Source organism: Cyprinus carpio, chromosome A2 (assembly GCF_018340385.1).
Source record: "Cyprinus carpio isolate SPL01 chromosome A2, ASM1834038v1, whole genome shotgun sequence".
Classification (NCBI taxonomy): Eukaryota; Metazoa; Chordata; class Actinopteri; order Cypriniformes; family Cyprinidae; genus Cyprinus; species Cyprinus carpio.
In genome coordinates, this window is record NC_056573.1 from 11,267,029 (window position 1) to 11,291,732 (window position 24,704).

The window sequence follows — 24,704 nt, forward strand, 5'->3', positions numbered from 1 at the left end:
TTTGAACTTTTCATTCATTTAAGATTCCTGAAAGAAATGTATCATGGTTTCCACAAAAATACTGAGCAGCAGTTATCAGCACTGATAATGATGTTTGAGCACCAATCAGAATGATTTCTGACAGATCATGTGACAATAAAGACGGCTGCTAAAATGATATTTATTAATATCAAAACAAGTGACATGTATTTTAAAAACAGCACAATTTGCTCAAAATGAATTTATAAAGAATGAGACATTCTCTGGTTGTAAAAGATGTTTATTGTTAACTACATCTGTGCTTATTCTGCTAGGACACCTGTGTGAACTTGAGGAGAACCGACTTCATAGATCCATGAACCTTGAGATGGATTGATTAAAAATAAAAAAATGCCTCAAAAATGTAAAGTCAGCTCTAGTATAATTTATTTGTAGATTACTCATGGCATGACACCTTGCAGCTAACACAATGAAATTAAGACAGAAAAATATTTTAATATTTCATAAAATAACTTCTTATTAATGTTATTAGTTATGATTCTATTTGAGAGGAACTAGAAAGGTACTGATATCACAGCCCCAGCTTACCATCACTATGGCCTTCAGTAAGAGACAGGCAGGACTGTACAGTTACCCAGGTGACCTCTAAGCTGACAGTTTTCTTATGGTGGTGACGTCGTAAACCATAACATGCTAGTTTGAGTCTGTACTGTACACGCGACACTCTAGACGTATAATCGACAAGAAGGCACTGGAACTACAAAAAGTTTTAAAACAACACTAAAACTATTTGTAGTTGAGATGGAAATCTATGACGGAGACGTAACCCATTGAGTTATGTGGCATTATTTAACACGTTGAGATCTTAGCATATATGATACATATTTCCTTTGTTTACAATAACTGTAGTCTGCGTGAAGATCAAGCCCAGCCAGCCGAAGCTGTCAGTGGTGCTGCTCCCTTCTGAGTCATGAACTGAAGCGAAGCAAATCTGCCGGTAGCAGCAAAGCTAACAAGACGTCGAACACGCGAGTGCCTGTTCATTTGGCAAGTATCTGATTTGTACACACTTTTCTATCACTTTTATTGTAACATACCACTGCCAGTCGTTCACTTTGTTAGACGGTTTGATACACAACCCCGTTCTAAGTTCTCAAGCAGTACGTTTTTCCTGTTAGCAGTGGAGTGCTAAAACCAAATCCTCCCTTAAACACGGAAGTGGCAGTAAGCGCGCTGTCAGTATTTAAATATAACAGGAAAATCACTCGAGATTTATATTCCCGAGCGCTCGTGAACTACAGCAGCCCCTCGTGTGTGTCATTTCGACACAGTTGAGTTAACGTTACCCTGCTAGCTCAGCAGCTGTCATTAATTGTATCAATGAGCACTTTCTGAATCAATGTGGTCGGCGATCCCCTTTTTGAATGATAGGACCCCTGCATTAGAATAATTCACTCTCTAGCGGCTGTTGAGTGAATTAATACAATCCACGCAAGTCTTGCTTTCCTGTAAACGACTGTACGAACGGAACAGGTGTCAGATATCGCGCATGTATTGTAGCCGTTGTTCAGTTGTCATGGAATGGATCACTACCCCAAGTTAGTTTATTTATTTGCCATAGCGGTATGTCCTCCACAGTCCGCACCCTGTTCTTAAAAGATATTGGCATATTTACATTCTAGTGAATCTCACAGCACGTATTTTAGATTTTAAATGATGCTGCTACAGCATATGAAGGCCGTTAGAGAACCTGTGTAACTATTTATATCGTTGGCTATCTACACCATATATATATCTATGATCTACACTGTCAGAATATTGTTGCTTTAGGGGTACAAAAGCTGTTCCCATAAATGGACAACTTTGTGCTTTATCTTCCTATCCATCCATATATATATATATATATATATATCTATATATATATATATATATATATATATATATATATATATAAATATATATATATATATATATATATGGGGGGTTGCATTTAAATATAATTTACAAGCATTATACTCAGACATGATGCTTGGTCTGTTTTGAAAGGCTAATGAGTAAATAAACTGCTATAATGACAGACAATATTAATTTTGAAGCACAGGATATCTTCTGATAAGGTGCTCTCACTTGTTTCCTCTGACCTTGCAATCTTTATGAATTAACAAAAGGTCCTTTCAACGTATTCAAATACTTACCAACAGTTCAAAACAATAGTCTTTGGTTCAAAGATATTAACTTCACTTTATGTCACATTGCAACCCTTTAACATTCTCATCTGTTATTAGAATGAACCAGGGCCACAAACAAAAGCCTACTGAGGCACATTTATAGAAATGTGATGCCCCATTAATCAAGTGCTTATTTAAATTTTCCATTCAATTTTTTTTCTGACTCTTTGTACCAAGCTTGTTAATGTGGCGTTAATCATGTGGAAGCAGTCAACATTACTGCAGAATGTAGCCACACCCTCTCTGTATACACCACAGAAGAGCTGTGTAAACCGAGTAAACCTAAAACAACTGCTGTTGTTAGCAGTCTGAGTCAACAGCAGTTATTCTGTATTATTGTGTAGTGACTCCACCTATGATTTCAGGTTTTCAAAGAGGTTTTTTTTGTATAAACTTGCACCTATGACCTATAGTCTCACCATCTGGACAGTTGCCTGATATTGAGGATTATCTCGAAGTGATTTATTTGGCTATATGTAATCCATTGATTCCACGTGGATTACATTTGATAGGAAGATTTAAAGGGGTGTTCTCCCCGAAAAATTTAAATTCCGTCATCATTTACTTACTATGTGATTCCAAATCTGTATGATTTTATTCTTCTGTGGAACATAAAAGATGATATTTGGAGAAATATCCCATTGGTTGTTAACTTGTTTGTCCATACAATGGAATTAAATGGTCACCAAAACTGTTTGGCTATCAGCATTCTTCAAAATATCTTCTTTCATGTTTCACAGAAGAAAGCCACGCAGGTTTGGAACTACATGAGGGTGAGTAAATGATGACAGACCTTAAATTTTTGGGCAAACCATCAACAGTTCTTTAGGAGAATTGATGAGTTTGTGTTTTTGCTTCATTCTAGTGAGCAATGATATCAGTGTCAGTTAGGAAGGGAACTGACAAATGCTGTGCTAGCTTTCATGAGAAGCCTCATTGTTTTAGCATTTTTTCAGGGGACTGAGAAGAAAGTAAGCCTGTGTTATCATCATCATAAGCAGAATGAATGTTGGGAACAAAACAAAGCTGATTATTCATAAGTAACACCCCAAACATGTTTGACTCACTTGAAAGGGTGCAGGTATACAATTAGTAATGAATGATGGTAATTGTTCCTGTATGACTAAAATAGTTGCTGCTGTAAATAAAACACCAGTCTTATACAATTAAATCAACCTCACAAGCTTTAAAATCTACTTTGTTCTTCTCAAAGGACTTCCTTATAGGTTTCCCTTAATACCCATCTACCTCTGATTTTTCACTTCTTCACTGCACTACCACCAATCTCTTATTGCCTGAAGCCATGGCTGCTAACAGGAATGCTTTGGCCCTTCACAAAGTGATAATGGTGGGCAGCGGTGGTGTGGGCAAGTCAGCACTAACACTGCAATTCATGTATGATGAGGTAAGACTTAATATTTAGGAATTGGACATCATGTGTAAATTGAGGTTAACCACGAAGTATAATTATGCTGATCTCTTTCAATTTGTGGAAGACTATGAGCCCACCAAAGCTGACAGCTACAGAAAAAAGGTGGTTCTGGATGGAGAGGAGGTCCAGATCGACATCCTAGACACAGCGGGACAGGAGGACTACGCTGCCATTCGGGACAACTACTTCCGCAGCGGAGAGGGATTTCTCTGCATGTTCTCCATCACAGAATCTGAATCCTTTGCTGCTACTGCTGATTTCAGGTAGAGAGATGACTTTGAAATGGGTGATTAACACAATACTGGTCTTGCACAGTATAAGTCAAAAGCTTGGCTAATTATCATGTTCATGCAGCGAAACATATCCAGAGTTTTCTCATTTTACCTCTGAATTATAGAGAACAGATCCTTCGGGTGAAGGAGGAGGAGAACATACCTTTCCTGCTGGTGGGAAATAAGTCTGACTTGGAGGACCGACGGCAAGTCGGAGTGGAGGAGGCCAAGGCCAGAGCAGATCAGTGGGCAGTCAGTTACGTCGAGACTTCTGCCAAAACCCGTGCCAATGTAGATAAGGTAGGCCTTACAAAAACTGGTTTGGCAACCATTACGTGTAATATTTTAAGGGATAGTTCACCCAAAAATGAAAATTGTCATTTATTCACCTACATGTTGTTTCAAGCCTGCATGACATTTTCCTCTGTGTAATTTAAAAGATGATATTTTGAAGAATGTTCTGACTAAAAATATTAATCACACTCTTTTTCTTTTTCACACACTTCTTAGACCATTTATCTTGCTTCAAATTCATCAAAATCATTTGCTAAATCCAGCGTTTTTGCTTTAAAGGGATACTCCACCCCAAAATGAAAATTTTGTCATAAATCACTTACCCCTATGTTGTTCCAAACCCTTAAAAGCTTTGTTCATCTTCGGAACAAAATTTAAGATATTTTGGATGAAAACTGTGACTATCCCATAGACTGCCAAGTAAAATACACTGTTAAGGTCCAGAATAGTCATATACTAGTCAAGACATATAATAGTCAAGACATCGTCAGAATAGTCCATCTGTCATCAGTGGTTCAACCGTGACGTTACAAAGCGACAACAATTTTTGTACACGACGAAAACAAAAACAACGACTTTATTCAACAATTTGTCTCCTCTGTGTCTCTCCGCATTAACGTAGCCCCATTTTGGAGAACATCTGCTGAACGCAAACTGCGTTTTCATTCAAATCAAAGCGTAAATTCATGTAGAAAACAGATCCTTGTGTCGCGGTTGACACAAAAGAGCATACGCTGCTTGCATTCACCCCATATTCTCCAAAATGGCGCTACGGTGATGCTGAGAGACACAGAGGAGATGAATTGTTAAATAAAGTCATTATTTTTGTTTTCTTCATGTACAAAAAGTATTCTCGTCGGTTCATAATGTTATGGTTGAATCACTGATGGCAAATGGACTATTCTGACGATGTCTTTCATACTTTTCTGGACCTTGACAGTGTATTTTACTTGGCAGTCTATGAGAGTCACAAGCCTCCTGGTTTTCATCTAAAATATCTTTATTGTGTTCTGAAGACGAACAAAGCTTTTAAGGGTTTGGAACGACATGGGGGTAAGTGATTAATGACAATATTTTCATTTTGGGGTGTAGTATCCCTTTAATTGCATTAAATTATTTTAACGTGTTAAGGATTGTAAAATTAATTGCATGCATTAACGTTGACAGCCCTAAAAAAAAAAAGAAAAGAAAAAAAAATGACTTTTAGACGCGAACACTGAAAACATTCTTCAAAATATCTTTTGTGCTTCACAGAAGAAAGCCTGTCAGTAATACAGGTTTGGATGACCTGAGTGCGAGTAAATGATGACAAACTTTCATTTTTGGGTAAACTATCCCTTCACTAAGCACAATGAATCAGTATTAGCAGAACTAATGATACATTCATACAACCTTTGTAATCTCTCCAGGTGTTTTTTGATCTCATGCGTGAAATCAGAGCCAGAAAAATGGAAGATGGCAAAGAGAAAAATGGAAAAAAGAAGAGAAAAAGTTTGGCAAAGAGAATTCGAGAAAGATGTTGCATTTTATAATGACTGGGTCACACTATAATGCTAACATCTCTTCTCTACCCTTCCACTGCTCCCAAAAAAATCCATCAGGTTTCATCACACTCCAGGCAAAAATGCTGGAGATCATCTCCTAAAAACACATCTAGGTTTACAGCCTGTGTCTGTTTCTCATTGTTGTTCCTCAATGGTATAAAAGGGCAGAACATCCGATATGTCTTACATAGGTCTTACATATCACATAAGAACATTTCTCAGCTCAAGCACACAATAACTGACTACTATAAATAATACTATATTATTAACTAGATTCTGTTCACTTTAGTTGCTTTTAGTTGAAAGTGAGTACATTGAGTGCTGAACACTAACACTGTAGGAAAAATACTACTACTCCGAACTATTTGTTAGCAAGTTCACGGTGTGTTTTGAGGATTTAAACCTTCTGTTCTGTTTTACTTCTTAAAGTAAAGCCTTAATATTAGGGTATACAAAAATGTTGGGTGTTAAGCCACATAAATGCTTTTAGGTGATTTTCTAAAAGAAAATCATAGCTATATATCTTTGCCTAACATAGCCAATGCTAAGTATTTCCCAAGCAAATATACAAATTATAAAAAATATCTAATATACTCAGGAATCAATGGAATTTATTCTTAATTGGCTTTTTACCAAAACCTTTCTTTGAATTCAAAGTTTAAAGTGTAAAAGCCCATGCATTTCAGAAAAGCTGGCACTGTCCATTATTTCATTTTCATATCCAAAGTCTAATAGTGCACCAAACTTGTTTCCAATATTTGTAGTCAGAAGGGCTCATTCACTCATCCCTGTGTGTGTGGCACCAGATTAAGAGGTTTGTTTTGTGCTATCTAGGGGTCCCAAATAACACAGATTTTACAATTTAGAAATGAGAGCATCATCTAGCTTGAGTTGACTGTGAAAACAAGTTGGAATGTTTTATTACACAGACTGAATTGTGTACTTTATCATAACGTATATGCAACTGAATATTTCTTGCTACGTTTATTACATTTTCTATTGTAAATTAAAATGTTCTGATTTTTTTTTTTCTTTTAAGGGGAAGAGTATATTGTGAAATCATACTCGCTCATACTAAAACTAAGAAACGCTAAGCGCTGGACACAATCTGCATTGCAGACACCTGGTCCTGCTGGCTGGAGTAAAAAAGAATTGTCACCCTTTGATGAATGGTTTTGAATAAGCACATCCATTTGTAAATAAATGTGAGGTTGACGGTTTATTTCCACATTACTATTTTGTATTCTTTTGCAGCTACAACTACACTGTTTCTTTTAAATGCTTACTCTGCCACGGTCTTTACCCAAATCTTTGTGTGCACTGCGGCATATGCAAGTTTTTCTTTCCCTCTGTTTAATCAGTTATACAGATTACTTTCCCTCAACAAGCTCTTGATTGGTCTGTTTTTGTGTTAAGCGTGCCATGTGGCAATGATACTGACATATCAACAACTGATGCCTCAAGAGACCCATCATTACTTTTAAAGAGTGACCGTCTTTGAGTGCAAAAAAAAGTTTACAATACATGACATTTTAATATAAGCCTCTATTGTTTGATTCTTTCTTATACACTTAGATGCACCTTCATTCTATATTTTGGGTGTCTCGTGGCAAAATGCTGAACATGCAGAAATTTGAATTCAAAATAGGGTAAGGCCAAATTATAAGCATTATCAAACTAGCTGACATCCAAACCAAAAAAAAAAAAAAAAAAAAAAACAGCACCGATGTACTGTATGTAATATTACAACAGTAATTATGATGAATGTAGAATGAAAATTAAATAAAAACTTTTAAGCATACTGAACATATAAAATGTAAAATGTTTTGTTTCTGTTACAATAATAAAATCTATTTTTTTAGACCTCCAATGAGATTCATATGGTATATTGTACAGCAAAAACAATACTTGCAGAAATGTGTAATAATGTTACTGTGTTTTATCTACATTATCCATGGTAAGATTAATTTTTAAGATATTAAACATGTTTTTAGTAAATAAAGCATAACAGATTGCAACTCGAAATGGTTTTTGACAAGGACTGTATTGCATTACAACTTTTAATTATATTTGGGTATTATTCAACAATAGTTTTTGTGGGCCGTTTATGATTACAATGTCTGTTGCCAGTCCATGTTTTTTATTTATACAAAAAAGAAAAGATCATAGACTGTGATAAAACCAAAAAAGTCACAAAAAATAAAAAGTCCATAGAAAATTAGTGAAGGAGCCAAACCTACAAATACTTGACCTGACCTGTTCTAGTTAACAGCACACAGTCAATATTGAGAGGTAGATGGAAGTGTTGATCAGACATCTTTTGTTAGACTGCATTTTGAGCTTGAAGACATATTCCTCTGAATTCAGTGAAGGATTCACAAACTCCATGGGAGTGGGCCAGAGATGGCAAACTACTTTGAATAGGCTGCCAGTTACAATAGCAAGCCATTTTTATGATCCTGTCATTGAGGTGCAGATATAAAAGTAAAAGAGAATGTCTCTTTATACATGCAAGTACATTTGATTTTAAAAAATGTTGTGGAGTCAGTTTCTCAAGAATTATTGCTGGTGAATCATGCCTCGGGTCCATGTGTTCGGCTGGCTCCGTTTGACTTTAAAAGTTTAGTGCACTACTGGTGCACTAAATAAAAAGAACTGTTCAGTGACTTTTCCCTTTCACCGGAGTTAGATAATTTTTTTTAATTGTAGTACCTCCCTTGTCTGCTTGTATTGGTTTGTTTGGAGTTGCATTTAGACTGGGCTTGTGTAACTGCGATGGGCTGTAGGTCAGCCCAGGGATCTTGGAGCATTGACGGTTTGTAATATTTTTCCATATCATTTGTCCCTCTCTCCCTGCCATGCGCTGACCCAAACGGTGTAGATGTCCGTGGTGAACCCTTAAGGAGAAAATTGTCATGCAGAAAGACGTTAAAACGACCACACTTACTCAGAGATGGTATAACAGTGTCCTAACCAACAACAACAAAACCAACGCACGTAAATCGCAGAAATTAATTCGGATTACAGCAGCAGAACACTGCAAAGAAGCGAAATTACTGAACATAAAACTGTTTAAAAGCTCAAATAGGGCATTAGTACTTTGATTTTGCCCTGGAACGCTAGTGAACTACCTGATATCCAGAGTGTCGGCCGGGACTCTCATACGGCGAGCGTCTGAACGGTGCGCCGCGGGGACTGGGGTTCGATCTGCGCGGTGTGTGACCCGGAGTCTGAACGTTAAAATATTTCCCACCGCCGCCGCCTCTATTACCACCAAACTCTCTCGGTGGGGTATTGGGAGAACACTGTCCAAATCTAGGTCCAAACGGCGGCGGTGGGGTTGAAAATGCCCACGGAGGCGATGGAATCATACTCCCTGTCCTGTCGAAAGCTGGAGGCGGGCTGCGGAAGCCTGCTGCCCGTGGACCAGAGCCCTGGCGGGGATGGCGAAACTGTGGTCTTTGCATCGCGTCCTGATATTTTCCCTCTCTGTTTCCCGAACCTTAGAAGACGAGTGTATTTATAACGTGACGCTCTTAAACCTGTTTTCCACTTAGCATAACAAAACAGCACAACCCGGAACAAGAATCGTGTCTCGACGATTATCATTTGAATACAAAGTCAATGAAAGACTCAGTACTGCCGCCTATTCTCACGGCGCGCCAAGCGCCCATACACCCATTTAATCATCGAAAGTACCACCAAACACCAACCATTTAAGGAATGTGTAGTTCAGACAGTAGTAGTTACCTCAAGTATTTGTGTAAACAAAAAAAAAATAATAATAATAATAATAAAAATAACGTGCAAACACTGGCTAAAATTTGTATTATTTATTTTGAGATGTAGCCAATTTTTTTTTTTTGTTCATGGACCACTTGACTGGTCCACCAGCACCGAACCAGTATGGAACTTCATGATGGACTTTTCAGCTGTTTGTTTTATATTTGTAGCCCACCTGGGAGATAAATGTGTAAATGCTAGATCCTTTTTTTACATGAACAGCTACATTTTTTTTTCTCCTGTAGTATATTTTTCTCTCTCATTCACTGTATGTGCTTTTCTCAAAGTGCAGTATAAAATAACAAAGGTTTCATATTTAATAGGTGTCTGAAACCTGCATCAAATGTAAAATTAAGAACTCGTACCCGGGGAAGCCCTATTATTATTATTATTATTATTGTTGTTGTTGTTATCAGCCTATTATTATTTTATTGAAAGCAGTGTTTATATCTCTATATATTTTACTGTAAGATATTTGTTAGAGCTATATCACTGTGCTTAATTTGCTTCACTAAAAAAAAAAAAAAACACTTTTCGAAGTTGTAAATAAAACGGAATTAAAAAAAATATGTTTTATAAGAAGATTGTATTCATTTTTTTTTTATTTTTGTTTTTTAATAGTTGTTGTTGATTTAAGTTTTATATAGGAATTTTTGTAAAATTCACAAGCAATGTCTGAGTGAAAATTATTTGAAAGTAAATCCTACACGTTTTTTTTTCAGTGTACATTGGAAACTAAACGGTTGTTTCTCTTCAGTTGTCAGTAGAGGTCAGTATAACCATCACTTTTTATACAGTTTATTAAAAGATTAAGCGATGAGCTGATTAATGTGTGTAACGAATATGTGCAATAAAATAAATAGCAAAGTATTAACATAAAAAAAAAAACATCCCTACACTCTCTGGGTGGAGGGGTCCGGGGTCCTGTTATTGTGAATAGTCCTCTGTTGAGGTCACGTTCGTATTTTATTAGCTATGCTCTTAAAAAAAAACAGATCATAATTCATCAAAGACAAAGTTTTGTGCTGAGAGGATAAGAGGTTTGCAGTGAGTTCTGATTCAGGACTGCTGATGGATTGAGTTCAAGGGTGTTTTCTTTTAATATTTATTTAGTTCATTTCAAAACTCTTGTGTCAGAGTTTCATTTATAGAACAGTGTTTGCTTTTCCTATTATTTAATTTGGAAACAGAGAAATTGTGGCCTTAAAAGGCAATCTAAAGCTTGAGACATTACGTTTGGGAACTTCCACCAGGGCTAACAGCTGCAGTGAGAACACAATGGCACTAGAATTTTCTAAATGTCACTACTAAGTAATTTAGGAAAATAATAATAAAGTTGGTGCAAATAAAGTGTTACCTTAATTGATCTTAGGGGACTTGATGTACAGCACAAACCTGGATGTTGAAGTCACATTAGTTTAGTTTAGTTTAGTTTAGTTTAGTTTAGTTTAGTTGTAACATAAACATTACATTACAATATTATAACATAAAAGCAGTCAAAGTATATAATTGATGCAGCCTAAATGTAAACCTAAATCATGGCGTTAGTTCATTTGGATGCTGTTTTTCAGATTGTTTTTGGGTGTTTGAAATTTCTCAGCTCAGATATTAGGTTGGCAAACCAACCACAATGTTTTGCTGTCCTGCCTGAGAAAGACAATGTTGATCATTAGTGGGCTAAAGATCAGACGCAGGCTTGACTGGCATGGCCTGAGTCTAACTAACAAACTAACAAGCAAGTAAATACACACAAAAAAATGCAGACTGGCACATGAGGCATACGTTTGTCTTCTAAACGTGAGGTACAAAATGTTTTATGGGACAAAACTGTGTCACTGAAGGCATATGCCATCTCACTGAGAAACAATGTGGCACTCAGATGAACCCTGTTCCCTCTTAAGTCTCCCAGGCAAGTGACCTATTTCCTCACACCCTAGATTTTGCTCATGTTCTAGCCCTCCAATTCCCATGTTTACTGAGTTCCAAGACTAACTTTGTCCCACCTCAAATGCCCCTCTATCATCCACTCACTGAAGGCTAGTCACTTCCACAATTTCTTTTTTTTTTTTTTTTTTTTTTACTGTTGTTGTTGTCGTCCTAAAAATACCCTGAAACCTTATATGTTCTTGTTATGATGAGAAGCAAAATGTGGTGTGAAAAAAAATACAAATTGTTCAGCAACTGTTTTTGTTATGGAGCATTCCATGAGTGCTAATATACAGTCCACCCAGTAGGTGGCGACAGGTGATTATGACTGAATCATTCATTCAACTGATTCATTCAAAATGCTGATTCATACAGGAACTTACTGACTGTCTGAATCAAGAAATTAATTCAAGTTGCATCTGAAAACAAGCACTGCAGTAATTCTGTTAAATGTGTCAATACTTTGCAATCATTAAAAAGACTTGATGTAATCGTCATGAAACCTACCAGCAATCCTTGTGTCCATTGAATGTACACCTCAGTATCTCACCAATTTTTTTTTTTTTTTTTCTGCTATATAGTAGGATATATTCGGATGTAGCCTTGAGTCATTGAATTGTTCACTCGTTTTGTTTGGATCTATTTTCATTGGCAAAATAGACAAAGTAACTGTCAATATTGTATATATATATATATATATATATATGCAAAATAGACTATATCTATATATATATATAAATATATATATATATATATATATAATTCCATATTAACTTATTGTTCATTGATATGTTTACAACTTGAATTGAAAATTGTTTACAAAGGTCATCTTTGCATTAGTTGTGTTAAGGAAAAGCTGATTCTGTTTTAATGGACCTGTGTCTATCCTCTGTCGCTTTGGAATTTGTTGTTTAGATCCCAAACTAAAAGTCAGCTGCAATAGTGAAGATCCTTTCCAACTTTCAGTTAGAACCATGAAAATCTTGCTCTTGGCCTTTGGCACATCATGGAGAAGATCATACCTGTTCAAGTGATCATGCCCCAAGTCTTTGTCCTATTTATATTCTATTGTTAATGCCATGTCAGGTCTTTTGCTCAATAGTGTTTTTTGGAATATTGGCACTAGTTCATGGACAAAGCCTGAGGTCAATTGTTTGGGAATAGGATATGCCATTGGTCTTGGTACATCAAAGGACTGAGTAGTACCTCAGTGCAGAGGTATCTAAAGTTTAGAATCTCTCAGCATTGGTATACTCATGCTCTATTAATCAAATCTCGTCATCTGGCTTTATGCTTTGTTGGTCACATGCTATTCACACCCACTTCTCTCTGGCTGCTTCATTGTGATTCTTTATGACACTTCAAACTTTGTCGTTTGAACTGTTTGGGACGATATGATCAACTGAGGGCTCATTGGCAAGAAAATTAAGAGCCATCTCTGGACCGTTTCACAGTCTTTGATAAAATGTTTCATCTTTCATTGAATTTGGTGAATGGGAAAATGGTGCAGTGTACTTAAATAACTACATGTCTAATATGCTCATTCATCTTAGTTTCAGAGGAAACTAAGAAATCATGATGAATGGTGCTGTTTGTGGACTCTTAATGGAATTTGGGAGCTCTGGGAATCTGTTACAGGAATTGGAGGAGTTCAAGGCAGTGACAGATCTCAGGTGAGCAGTAGGTTGCACCTGCATCCTTCAAGAATGCAGCAGAATGAAACTTTTTTGAATTAATCCACTTCTAGGCATTATTGTCATTTTTTTTTTTTCAATTTTTGTTAGCTTTTTTGGGAGTTTTGCAGTTTTTTTATTTTTTTTTTTTGAACTTTTAGAAGTTTTTGTGGATTGTTTTAATTGGTCTTAATGCACGTAATGCTAGCGTCAATCCTCATTCTGCCAGATAGCACTTGATTTCCACCCATATTCATTTAACATTCATGAACATGTATGTGGAGCAGCATAGCATCCTTGTGATATCAGATAAATGACTGAGAGTTGAATTCTGGGAAGAGTGCAGTGGACTGATTTAGATAATGACTTGAATATTCCTTAGAGTGGAATTATAATCTTTCTTTGTCTGATCTCCCACAACATGAAAAACAGCTGGTTGTTTTTTATGCCAGTCGTAAGATGATAGATCTAAACACACCTGTTTGAGCTTTAGGGTATTATGAGGATATTTCACTAATTCAATAATTTGTTTTCTCAGCACATCCAAACTGATTTTTGCAGGTGTGGGTGACACAATTGAAAAAGTTTCTTGAACAACTCTATGCTGTCCTTTGTAAGGGCTGGGATAAAATCCCAAAATCGTGACTGATATGTAACTTCCATTTTTTCACTTCACAAGCAAACCTTTATTCTCAGATTAAACAATGCACCCTTGAAAGGCCATTTCTTTGATGAGTAATAATGTTTCATAAACACAGTTGTGTAAAGAAAGAATGTATGTGTTAACAGATTAATTGATCGATGACAATACATGTATTTTTAGACCAATTAGGACTTGAGCCAAAATAGATGCCAGTTTGCCCTCCCTGCCAAATCTGGAATGGAGGTAGTAATCGATTCTGTAAATAGTGGTGGAAAACATGCTCGGCTTCAAAATACATCCATCGTCATCTGTGTGGTAAAGGAGAGATGGGTGATGCAGGAATTTTTCAAAACAAAAGAAAATAGCTGGATAGCTGCAGATCAAATAATAGTTTAGTAAATATTATATAACAAGATAGTTTGGGATCTTAATATGGGTGCCTAATCTTACGTATAATAGCTCTGGTGTTATATAATACTGGTGGCCTGTCTACTTTGTCCTGTTATCAACAACAGTGCACATCTTGATTAATTTAGCATGGCCCACAAATTAATACTAACAAATACTGTTTTAAGTGTTACACTTGTGGACACAGAAACAATAACTATGTAAGGTGTGTTTCATTAGTTTACAGTATTCCTTTATACAGCTTGTAAAGGCCATAAATGGAACAAAGGGATTTTAATGAGTGTATTAAATGAAATATGAGGAGGTCAATAAAAACACTTAATTTAATCCAGCAGATACTGAGGAATGAAGCCATTTTAAAGGCAACATTTTATCTATGATGATCACATGTACCAGTCATGTACTTGAAAAAGTGGAAAAGGTTATATAAATGAAACATTAAGTGATTGACTTAAATGTTATTAAACAGATTACCTAACTCAGTCGCTTTATCCTTCTTTTGATGATGTAACCATGTTTGATGGCAGTCAAGCATGTGTACTCCTCCTGCTTCTGGAATGACAATCAAAAGGCGATTCTGTTTGGTGATAATGTGATGGTTTTGACATTCCAAACCAATGTGCAAGCTAAGAACAACTCTCGCACACCTTCTGTGGAAGTTTATATTCACGCACACCCAATTTACCTTGGAAAAGAGTTGTTGATATTTCTGATAAAGAAGATGAATCAGGCAACTCCATTTTCCTGCATTGTGGCACTTAGCTCAACTAGATATCCACAAGCAATTCTAAAGTATGTCTGTGAAATAATCTTTACTTGCTACTTTTGGATGGACAATTGATCATGGAGAATGCTGCACTTTTTAGATTAATTTAATTTAAATAACATTTATTTATCAAAATTATTAAAAATGATTCAATGAATAATCTAATTTTAGATTCTAATTTTAGAATTTAACCCATCCAAGTCCACACACACAGCAGTGAGAAGTGAACACACACCTGGAGCAGTGGGCAGCTATATATCCAGCGCCCGGGGAGCAACTGGGGGTTCAGTGCCTTGCTCAAGGGCACTTCAGCCATGGGTATCGAGGGTGGAAGAGAGTGCTGTTCATTCATTCCCTCCCACCTACAACTCCTCCCAGTACCGAGACTCAAACCTGCGACCTTCGGGTTACAAGTCCAAGTCTCTAACCATTAGGCCATAATGGTGTTTAATTTATCTTGCCTGCATGGCAATTCTGATATAGAAACACACACACACACAGCTTACCATTGATCGGTTTACTAACATTATAAGTCAATAACATTTTTTAAAAAAAAAATATTTTTAAAATGATCCCTTGATCACCATGAATGCATTTTGATCTAAATACAGTGAAAACATCAGTGTTGTGAAATATTAATATTGTTAATATTAAAATACCTGTTTTCCCTTTGAATATGTTTTAAAATGTCATTTATTCCTGTAAAGCTTATTTTCAGCAGTCATTACTACAGTCTTCAGGGTCACATGATCCTTCAGAAATCATATAATATGCTGATTTGGAGCTCAAGAAACATTACTTATTATTGCAAATGTTGTAATAGTTGTGCTACTTAATATTATTGTGGAAATCATGATACTTTTTTTTCTTTGATGAATAGACATTTAAAATAGAATGCATTTGAAATAGAAATGTATCAATTTAATGTGTCCTTGCTAAATAAAAGTGTTAATTTCTTAAACTGGCCCCAAACTTAATAATATAATGTAATATACTGACTCGTCTTCAAAGTTTTTATTTTTATTTTTTTATTTTTTATTTTTTTTAATGGAAATCTAATTATGCGCGTATAAGGAGCAGAATAACAGTAAGAGTGGAATAGAAGATCATTACTATTTCCTAATGCTGAATCTTCATCTATGTTATTAAGTGGGCAATAGTTTCCTAATTTTCTAAAGAATCAGCTTCTGATAATGAATAGCTATTCACATTTAGGCATCTGAGTCAGTGGAATGTGATGTAGAAATGTCAGAATGAGAGATGAGAGTTGCACACATGACAATTAGTGAAATAAGCATTTATTAACTGACTTAAGTTGACTAACAATGCAATAATGCTCCAAAGGTCCTTGTGAGAGTTTAGTGGATAATGAATGTTGGCATGGTTTGTGAAGACCTGCCCTTCAGGTATGAGCACAGCTGAGTGAATGACACCACAGAGGCACAACTATTTAATATTTAATATGGTTATTTAATATTATATATATATATATTATATAATGTTATTTAATATTATATATTATCCCATGCGTCATCTTTCACACAGTACAGGTCTTCCAAATGTCTAAATTGTTTCTGTCCCACAGATGCAGATTTGGAATGAACATTTAATAAGGTTGTTCAGAGAGTGGACACTCCCTTGTTATTAGTTCATGACAGCAATTTACAATGAGTGATACTCCCAGAGATTAATCCCAGATATCACTGCACATGTGGGGATAAAAGATATCGCTCCCCATGCGTGTGATGCTGTCGCTCGTTTGAGTTTGGAGCTCTGCCAAATTTATAGTTAATCCTCTGTTTAAACTAACCTATAACCTGCTATTTTCTTATTTTACAGCGGGTGAACACATCCCTGATAGTAATTAACATCAAAAACAATCAGAACGGTTTGAAATAGCTAGTTTTATCCGAATTCAGCAGCGGAAGGCCACGCCAGGCCCCAGGCAAGGACCTCTCCCCCTCCGTCGCCCCGGTTTTCAAGATCTCCACCTGGAACCACCTCGCCCCTCTTCACGAGACGGAACGCAACACAGTTGTTATCAGTGACTTGATCGTCTGGCATGTCCATGCTACCTCAGTTAAAGTAAGGTTTTCTTGGTGCTCGTTTTCTCAATGTTGCTGCGCAGGTACCCGTCATCCTGAAGGGCAACAAGAGCATCGGAGCTGACGTGCTGCATGCAGGGTTGAACGACATCAGGCTGTGGTAGACGGAGGTCCCAAAGCAAGACTTCAGCAGAACAGGAGCGGATCTTCTGTTGGACCACATCTCCAAGACACTATGTACCGTATGACTAGTAAGTCAAACCTCAAATCAAAGTCTTTGTTGTTCTACCAACTTAGTAGCTCATGTGTAGTCCATTCGATAGAAACTGTGTCTGTTCCTCGAATAATGAGTTTAAATAATAAATATACTATAGGTTCTAGAAAAAATCTACTACTAGCTGGTTGTCCTGCATCTTCAATAAACAAGCTACACTCAATCCAAAATGCAGCTGCTAGAGTTCTTACCAGGTCAAAAAATATGATCATATTACCCTAATTTTATCATCTCTACACTTCTAGCCTATTAAGTTCCATATTGATTTCAAAATATTGCTGCTGACCTATAAGGCACTAAATGGTTTAGCTCCTGTATATTTAACTGATCTTCTTTTGCCCTACAATCCATCACACTCTTGCACTAAACTCTTTTTGCACTAGACTTTTAGTAGTACCTAGGATATCTAAGTCCACTAAAGAAGGGAGAGCATTTTCTCATCTGGCTCCCAAACTCTGGAATAGTCTTCTTGATAATGTCCGGGGGTCAAACACACTCGCTCTGTTTAAACCTAAATTAAAGACGCATCTCTTCAGCCAATCATTAGCATAATAAGTTTCTATCTCACCCTTGTTCCCATTTAGATCAGATAAAAGTCACAAACATATTTTTTGCTTGAAACATTATGAACGGCAGCTACATTAATTATTTTCTATCTGCTTTTCTATTCCTACCCCGGGATGCCCATCTCGAGGTAACTAGAGATTACACCTCCTCCAGCGTGGATCCAGCCTCATAAAAAGACTTCAGATGACCCAACACCTTTGAAGAGATGATGCTGACCCCTGTGAGGACCCCAGATGATGTCAACTTGAATCCATATGCACAACTGCCAAATTTTCTCTATATTGTAATTATTATGATCACACTTGTAATAATCACTTTAATGAGCTTCTGCCTGAAATTAATTCATGATAGCTAACTGTATGATTCTATTACCTTGAACTGTTATGTGTGTGGTGTAATGAGCATTACTTGGACACATTCACTTCTCAACACAGATCACTCTAAATTGTAATGTAGACACATGCATTTTCTGTAAAGCTGCTTTGAAACAATGTGTATTGTGAAAAGTGCTATACAAATAAAATTGAATAGAATTTAATTGAATTGATAAGACAAGATCATGATGGTGATTGTCAGGTCAAACAGCAAGAGAAATTATTATAATTATTATAAAATATTTCAGTAGATAGACAACTTGCTTGTGAAATCATATGGCAGTCTACATAATGGAGTGAATCGAATTTACATCCAAATGGTAATTAATTTACAAACCCCAAAAAATCCAAACCCCAGAATCTAGAATGTCAAGTCACCTTACAGATTGTGTCAAAATCAGCTTTACAGTTTTAAACAGGAAAACAGTGTTGATAATGCAAGAGGACAATAGTAAACAGTAAATTTTTCTGTTAAAGTCAGTTCATCGTTGATTCAATGGTGTCATCGTGTAGATTTTTTTGTTTATCTTTGAATTGTGTCTGTGCAATCAAGTCAACAATATTGCCAGAAATTAAGTGTCCCCAATGAAGCAAGCCAATGGCAACAGTGGCAAGGAACAAAAACTCCATTGGTGACAGAAATGGAGAAAAAAAAGTTTGGGAGAATCCAGGCTCAGTCGGGGGGCCAGTTCTCCTCTGGCCAGACGAAACCAGCATGGTGTGGTTTAATTCCAGGTTGCAACACAAGTCAGACTGAGCAGAGGACTTCTCGTAGCCTTTGCTGAGGAATTATGCCAATGGCCAACAAGGTCTTCACAGGGGATCTGTCTCTAAGGCTCATCTAGTTTACATCTCATCTGACATTCAGGGCTGTAGAGGTTGTCTCTAGGTGCTGATCCACCATTTGGTCTGGATACAGGCTGGGTCTGGGTTACTGCAGTGACCATCTGATCTACGGACTGGATCTGGGTGGCTATGGTTACCTCACAATAAGAAACAGACTAATATTATGGTAGATGTCATTCTTCTTACTATGTAACAAGTACATTCGGGGTTATGGGAAGCGTTCCTGGCTCCTGTTGACCTAATAAATGCAGAGTTTGTCTGCCTCCCAAACAATGCTAGGTAAATTATTCCAGAGTTTGGGAGGAAATAGGAAATTCAATTCAATAACCTAACCTTGAGGTCATGAACATATGAATTAACATTTCTGCATTTGACTTTGAGAGCATAGGTCGTAATTTAGATATTTTTTAAGATGGAAAAATGCTGTTTTACAAATGCTAGAAATGTGGCTTTCAAAGAAACGATTGCTATCAAAAAGCACACCTAGGTTCCTAACTGATGACGAAGAACTGACAGATCAGCCATCAAGTATTATACAGTGTTCTAGGTTATAACATGCAGAGGTTTTTGGTTTGATAATTAACACCTCTGTTATTTCAGAATTTAGCAGTAGGAAATTACTATTCATCCAGTTTTTTATATCAACTATGCATTCTGTTAGTTTTGCGAATTGGTATGTTTCTTTGGGCCTCTAAAAATACAGATCTGAGTATGAAAGTGAAAGAAAGTAAAAGTTGTGACATTTGCCAAGTATGGTAACCCATACTCGGAATTGGTGCTCTGCATTTAACCCATCCAAGTGCACACACACAGCAGTGTGAAGTGAACACACCGTGAACACACACCCGGAGCAGTGGGCAGCTATATATCCAGCGCCCGGGGAGCAACTGGGGGTTCAGTGCCTTGCTCAAGGGCACTTCAGCCATGGGTATTGAGGGTGGAAGAGAGCGCTGTTCACTACAACTCATGCCAGCACCAAGACTCGAACCTGCGACCTTCTGGTTACAAGTCCAATTCTCTAGCCATTAGGCCACAGCTGTATCATCAGTATAACAGTGAAAGCTAAAACCATGTCTTCTGATGATATTTCCCAAGGGTAACATGTGAAGTGTGAAAAGCAACGGTCCTAGTACTGAGACTTGTGGTACTCCATATTGCACTTATGATCGATATGATACCTCTTCATTCACAGCTACGAATTGATGATGGTCAGATAAGTATGATTTGAACCATGCAAATGCAATTCCACTAATGCCAACATAATTTTCTAGTCTATTCAAAATAATGTTGTAGTCGATAGTGTGAAACGCAGTGCTAAAATCCAGCAGCACTAATAGATAGATATAACCACGATCAGATGATAAAAGCAGGTCATTTGTAACTCTGGTGAGAGTAGTCTCAGATAGTGATACGGTGTAAATCTTCACTGGAAATCCTCAAAGATAACATATTTCTCTAAGAAGGAAGATGGTTGTGATGATACTACCATTTCTAGTATCTTTGACAGAAAAGGGAGATTTAAGATTGGTCTGTAATGAACTAATTCTCTAGGATGAAGTTTTTTTTTTTTTAATGAGAAGCTTAATAACAGCCAGTTTGAAGGTTTTTGGGACAAATCCTAATGACAGTGATGAATTAATAATATGAACTATGATCTACTTGAATTGTCTGGGTTCAGTCAGATTTACTGAATACAAAGTTTTTTGTGTGTTTGCCACGGCGTGTAGAAATTGCTGATGTCTTCTTTTAAACAGTGGGTGAGCAGTTCCAATCCAGTTTTTTATATTGGTTAGCAATGGTAATGAATGTATTTGTAGTAAATTTTTACTTTCTGCTGTGTTCAGCATGATATTTGTGGCCAAAATAGGCTCAGAATCAGAAATATATAAGCGCTGATTAGACGTGCAGTGCCTTGCAGAAGTATTCATACCCCTTCATTTTTTTCACTTTTATGTTGCTGCCTTATGTTAAACTGCTTAAAATTACTTTTTTTTCCCACATCAATCTACACATCTGGGGAAGAGTTCAGAAAAAAATTCTGCTTCATTGAAGGGTCACAGAAGCATTTAGTCTCTATTATCCTTAATGGAAAAAGCTTGAAACAACCTGGACTCTTCCTAGAGCTGGCCTTCTGGCCAAACTGAGCAACTGATAGAGAAGGTAGCAGCCTCATTATGTGGGGTGGTTTTGCAGTGGCAGGGACTGAGGGACTCTCAGTTCAGCAAAATATAGAGATAGCCTTGATGAAAACCCAGTCCAGAGCATTCAGAAGCTCAGACTGGGCAGAAGGTTCATCTTCCAACAGGACAATGACCCTAAACACATAGCAAGAGTGGCTTATAGACAACTCTGTGAATGTCCTTGAGTGGCCCAGCCACAGCCTGAGCTTGAACCCAATCAAATATTTCTGGAGAAACCTCAAAATGTGCATCTGCCTCCATCCAAACTGACAGAGCTTGAGAGGTGGAGAGATGAGGAGAAGGATGGCAGATAATTGACAAATGCTGATGTGCAAAGCTTGTCGCATCATATCCAAAAAGACTTGAGGCTATTAATTTTCTTCAGCTAAATATTTAGTTAAGGGTATGAATAATTATGCAATGTACTTATTTCAGTTTTTTTTTTTTTATAAAATAAAAAAATTAAGTTGTGACAGTTCTGTTTTTGCTTTGTCAGTATGGTGTATGGAGTGTAGATTGAAAGTAGTTTATCATGAGGCAGCAACATAATAGAATGTGAAAAAAATGAAGGGGTATAAATACTTTCGGCAGGCACTGTACATGCTGCTGTTTGTTGAGCTCATCTTATCAAGTTTCATTAATTTAAAAAATTGTCAAGCAATTTTACATACAGGCAGATTGTGGAAACTTATATTCAAAGACTGTAGCAAAATAATTTGTACCTTGCTGCATTGTATGAAAGTGTATTCATGAAAAGCAAAATTAATGATTTACTGCATATTGCAACATGAAGTGTGACTGAAGAATATTCATTTAACCGACACTTATAGCTGAAGTGACTGAAATCTGGTGTGGTGTATATCATAAATGTCTGAATTTCTCTAAACTGTTGGTCTTTCAAGCACATAAATATAAAATGCAAAGGCAAAAGCATAGACTTATACATTCACACAGAAAGCGATTAAAGGACACATTGAGTACATAGGTGTCTGAGCGCCTTTTGGAGAACATCCAGTGGCACTACTTAACCAAACTGAAATGTCCCAATTCTGCTGTGGATGAACTGTGTGACCCTTGCACTTGGGTCAGCATGTGTGGACCCACATTTTCTTCACCAGCAGCTTCTTTGTCTCTGCAATCAATGGGATTATTTTTAATCTTATTTTTAAAAAAAAGAAGAGTTCACAATACTTTGTAGCTGATGCACACAATGTCCTGTTGGGAATGAAAGGTTTTTCTTTAAAAAATGCACAGCACTATCGCCTATTCATTGCCGTCTGAACCTCTTTTCGGCATATGTTTGTTCTGTCCATTACTTCAAAAGGGCAACGAGCCAGACACATTAATGGGCCAGTGCTAAGCATGTCTCCACTTACTAATTCTCATTCTTTACACTGAGTTTAACTGGATAAATGAAGGAATGGACCATCAACTGCTCATTCAAGTGTATACTGAAACAGAGAGGGCAGAAGCTATGATAAATAGCCTTTTTACTGAAAAAAATAGTCTCATTGACCTCTTTTCATTTGCCAGTGATTGTTGCAAACCCATTCTATCAGTTGGATAACACTAACATTCAACCTATTTTCCTGAGTTATGTGCACTGGGCTGTCATTTCTGTCAAAGTGGCCTGTAGGAGCCGTCCTAAGAGCAGCATCTCTCGGGATCACTCAAGTCCTCGGTTAACCTCTAGCCTCTAGCCCAGTTCTCTGCTCCCCTTCAGAAGCATCTTTTGAACAAGGAATGACATAACAAAAAGTGTCTGTATGTTATATTGTCTCCCTGCTTATACATACATGTGCAGGGTAGATCACAGTAAGATATTCACAGGTGTTTTACTTGTATTGTGAAATATGCTTTGCATAGAACATAATTTTTTAGGGTTGAAGGGCTTGTTCATAAATATTACAGAAAATGTACTGGTAATTTACTAATAGGATATATTGACACACATACTGGTCAAAAGTTTTGAATATTTAAGATATTTTAATGTTTTTGAAAGAAGTCTCTTATGCTAAAAATAGAGAAATATTATTACAATTTTCTATTTTAATACATTTGTAATATTTTTAAATAAATAAATTAATATCTTAATTTGTGTTCCAAAGATGAATCAATGTTTTATGGGTCTGGAATGAATTGAGTGTGAGTAATTAATTACATAATTTTATTTATTTATTTATTTTTCATTTTCCCTTTAATATTTTTGTGGAAACAATGATTTGTTTTAGGATTCTTTGATGAATAGTAAAGAACAGTATTTATTTAAAATATAAATATTTTGTAACATTATACATGTCTTTATTGTTAATAAATTGAATGCATTCTTGTTGAATAAAAGTTTTTTTTTTTTTTTTTTTTTTTTTTTTTAAATCTTATGTACCCCAAACATTTAAATGGTGTATATTGTGGTTTCCACAAAAATTAAGCAGCACCATTTTTAAACAAGAAGAAATATTTTTTGAGCACCAAACCAGCATATTAGAATGATTTCCGAAGAATCATGTTGCTTATTTGTGATTTAATATATCAAATATGAAATATTTTATATTAAATATTAAACACGTTTATTGATTCCCAAAACAAATTTATTCATGAATTAATGAAATTTTTTGAAAGATTCTTCTTTTTTTTTTGGACGTTGATTTTTTTAAAGCTGTTATTAGCACTTATTTGGGCAATTTTTATTCATCAGATTCATTGTCTGTCATTGCAGGCTTCATTCACAGAGCTTCAGGATTTGAGTGGAAGGATTCATGGCCATGAGATTTAAAGGGGTGAGTCTTCCAAAGCATCAGGAAATAAGGTACCCTGTTTTATAGTTGTCCCATGGCAAATCGTGTTAAAACAATTGATGCTATTGATAATATACACATTTTGGAGGACATACAACTTTAGAGAAACCTACATTAAAAAGTCTCCAAACTGCAATACCTGCAGTCACGAACTGGAAAACTGGAAGAGAGCCAGAGGTAAGAGATTTATGGTTTTGGCCTTGAGTATGTGGGAGCCGCTTTGTAGTTAGTATGTTTTTTTCCCCAGGAGGTGCTGTATCTGTGTAAAGATGACCACACAAGCAACACAATTCATTCTGGCATTGTAAAAGCCTTAATTTGCATGCACTCATTATTTAAATCTCTTGATTGCCTAATCAAAACAAAGAGCCTGAGTAAGAGAGAGAATATCCTGGGATGAATTATGACCAGCTGTTCACTGTGTTCAAAGATATTTTCACACCTCACATCCACTAACATTTCACCTTTTGTCTTGAAATTGGAAAGACCTGATACCCTGAAGTGTTTCTGCAGAGATCAGCGGCACAGGAAAAGAGCTTAACCATTTCTGTCAGATGTTGAAACTTTTTCACTTAGCTCTCCCTGTGGATTTGAGTGGTTTTCCAGGGATCTGAAATTTGGCTGCTGTAAAGCTGTAGAAATCCCCTCTCACGTACACTTTTATTTTTTTATTCA

The 24,704-nt window shown here is 36.4% G+C and overlaps 2 protein-coding genes across 4 annotated transcripts; one reads left to right on the forward strand and one right to left on the reverse strand.

The window, feature by feature from the left end:
* The first annotated feature begins 693 nt into the window (after positions 1–693).
* LOC109103060 (ras-related protein Ral-A-like) lies at positions 694–7,290 on the forward strand. Of its 3 annotated transcripts, XM_042772663.1 has the most exons (6): positions 694–1,026; positions 2,948–2,980; positions 3,509–3,612; positions 3,694–3,902; positions 4,037–4,211; positions 5,615–7,290. In XM_042772663.1, exons 3-6 carry the CDS (start codon positions 3,511–3,513, stop codon positions 5,735–5,737), a joined length of 609 nt encoding a protein of 202 aa, XP_042628597.1. In that variant the 5' UTR covers positions 694–1,026; positions 2,948–2,980; positions 3,509–3,510; the 3' UTR covers positions 5,738–7,290. The 3 variants fall into 3 exon arrangements, with proteins under 3 accessions (XP_042628597.1, XP_018971919.1, XP_018971920.1); XM_019116374.2 differs by lacking the exon at positions 2,948–2,980 and having other exon boundaries at positions 696–1,026; positions 3,421–3,612; XM_019116375.2 differs by lacking the exon at positions 694–1,026 and having other exon boundaries at positions 2,963–2,980; positions 3,421–3,612.
* A 484-nt stretch (positions 7,291–7,774) lies between these two features.
* On the reverse strand, positions 7,775–9,360 carry LOC109103062 (M-phase specific PLK1 interacting protein). Its single transcript, XM_019116381.2, has 2 exons — positions 8,881–9,360; positions 7,775–8,646 (listed from the first exon to the last, which is right to left on the reverse strand). Exons 1-2 carry the CDS (start codon positions 9,214–9,216, stop codon positions 8,449–8,451), a joined length of 534 nt encoding a protein of 177 aa, XP_018971926.1. The 5' UTR covers positions 9,217–9,360; the 3' UTR covers positions 7,775–8,448.
* Positions 9,361–24,704: the final 15,344 nt, after the last annotated feature.

Excerpts from the sequence above, each read along its gene's own strand:
- LOC109103060 (XM_042772663.1), top strand. The coding sequence starts at position 3,511 with ATGGCTGCTAACAGGAATGCTTTGGCCCTTCACAAAGTGATAATGGTG. Across the intron at positions 3,613-3,693 it reads TGCAATTCATGTATGATGAG|TTTGTGGAAGACTATGAGCC; the intron begins GTAAGACTTAAT and ends GATCTCTTTCAA. Across the intron at positions 4,212-5,614 it reads CCCGTGCCAATGTAGATAAG|GTGTTTTTTGATCTCATGCG; the intron begins GTAGGCCTTACA and ends TAATCTCTCCAG.
- LOC109103062 (XM_019116381.2), bottom strand. The coding sequence starts at position 9,216 with ATGCAAAGACCACAGTTTCGCCATCCCCGCCAGGGCTCTGGTCCACGG. Across the intron at positions 8,647-8,880 it reads GCCGACACTCTGGATATCAG|GGTTCACCACGGACATCTAC; the intron begins GTAGTTCACTAG and ends TTTCTCCTTAAG.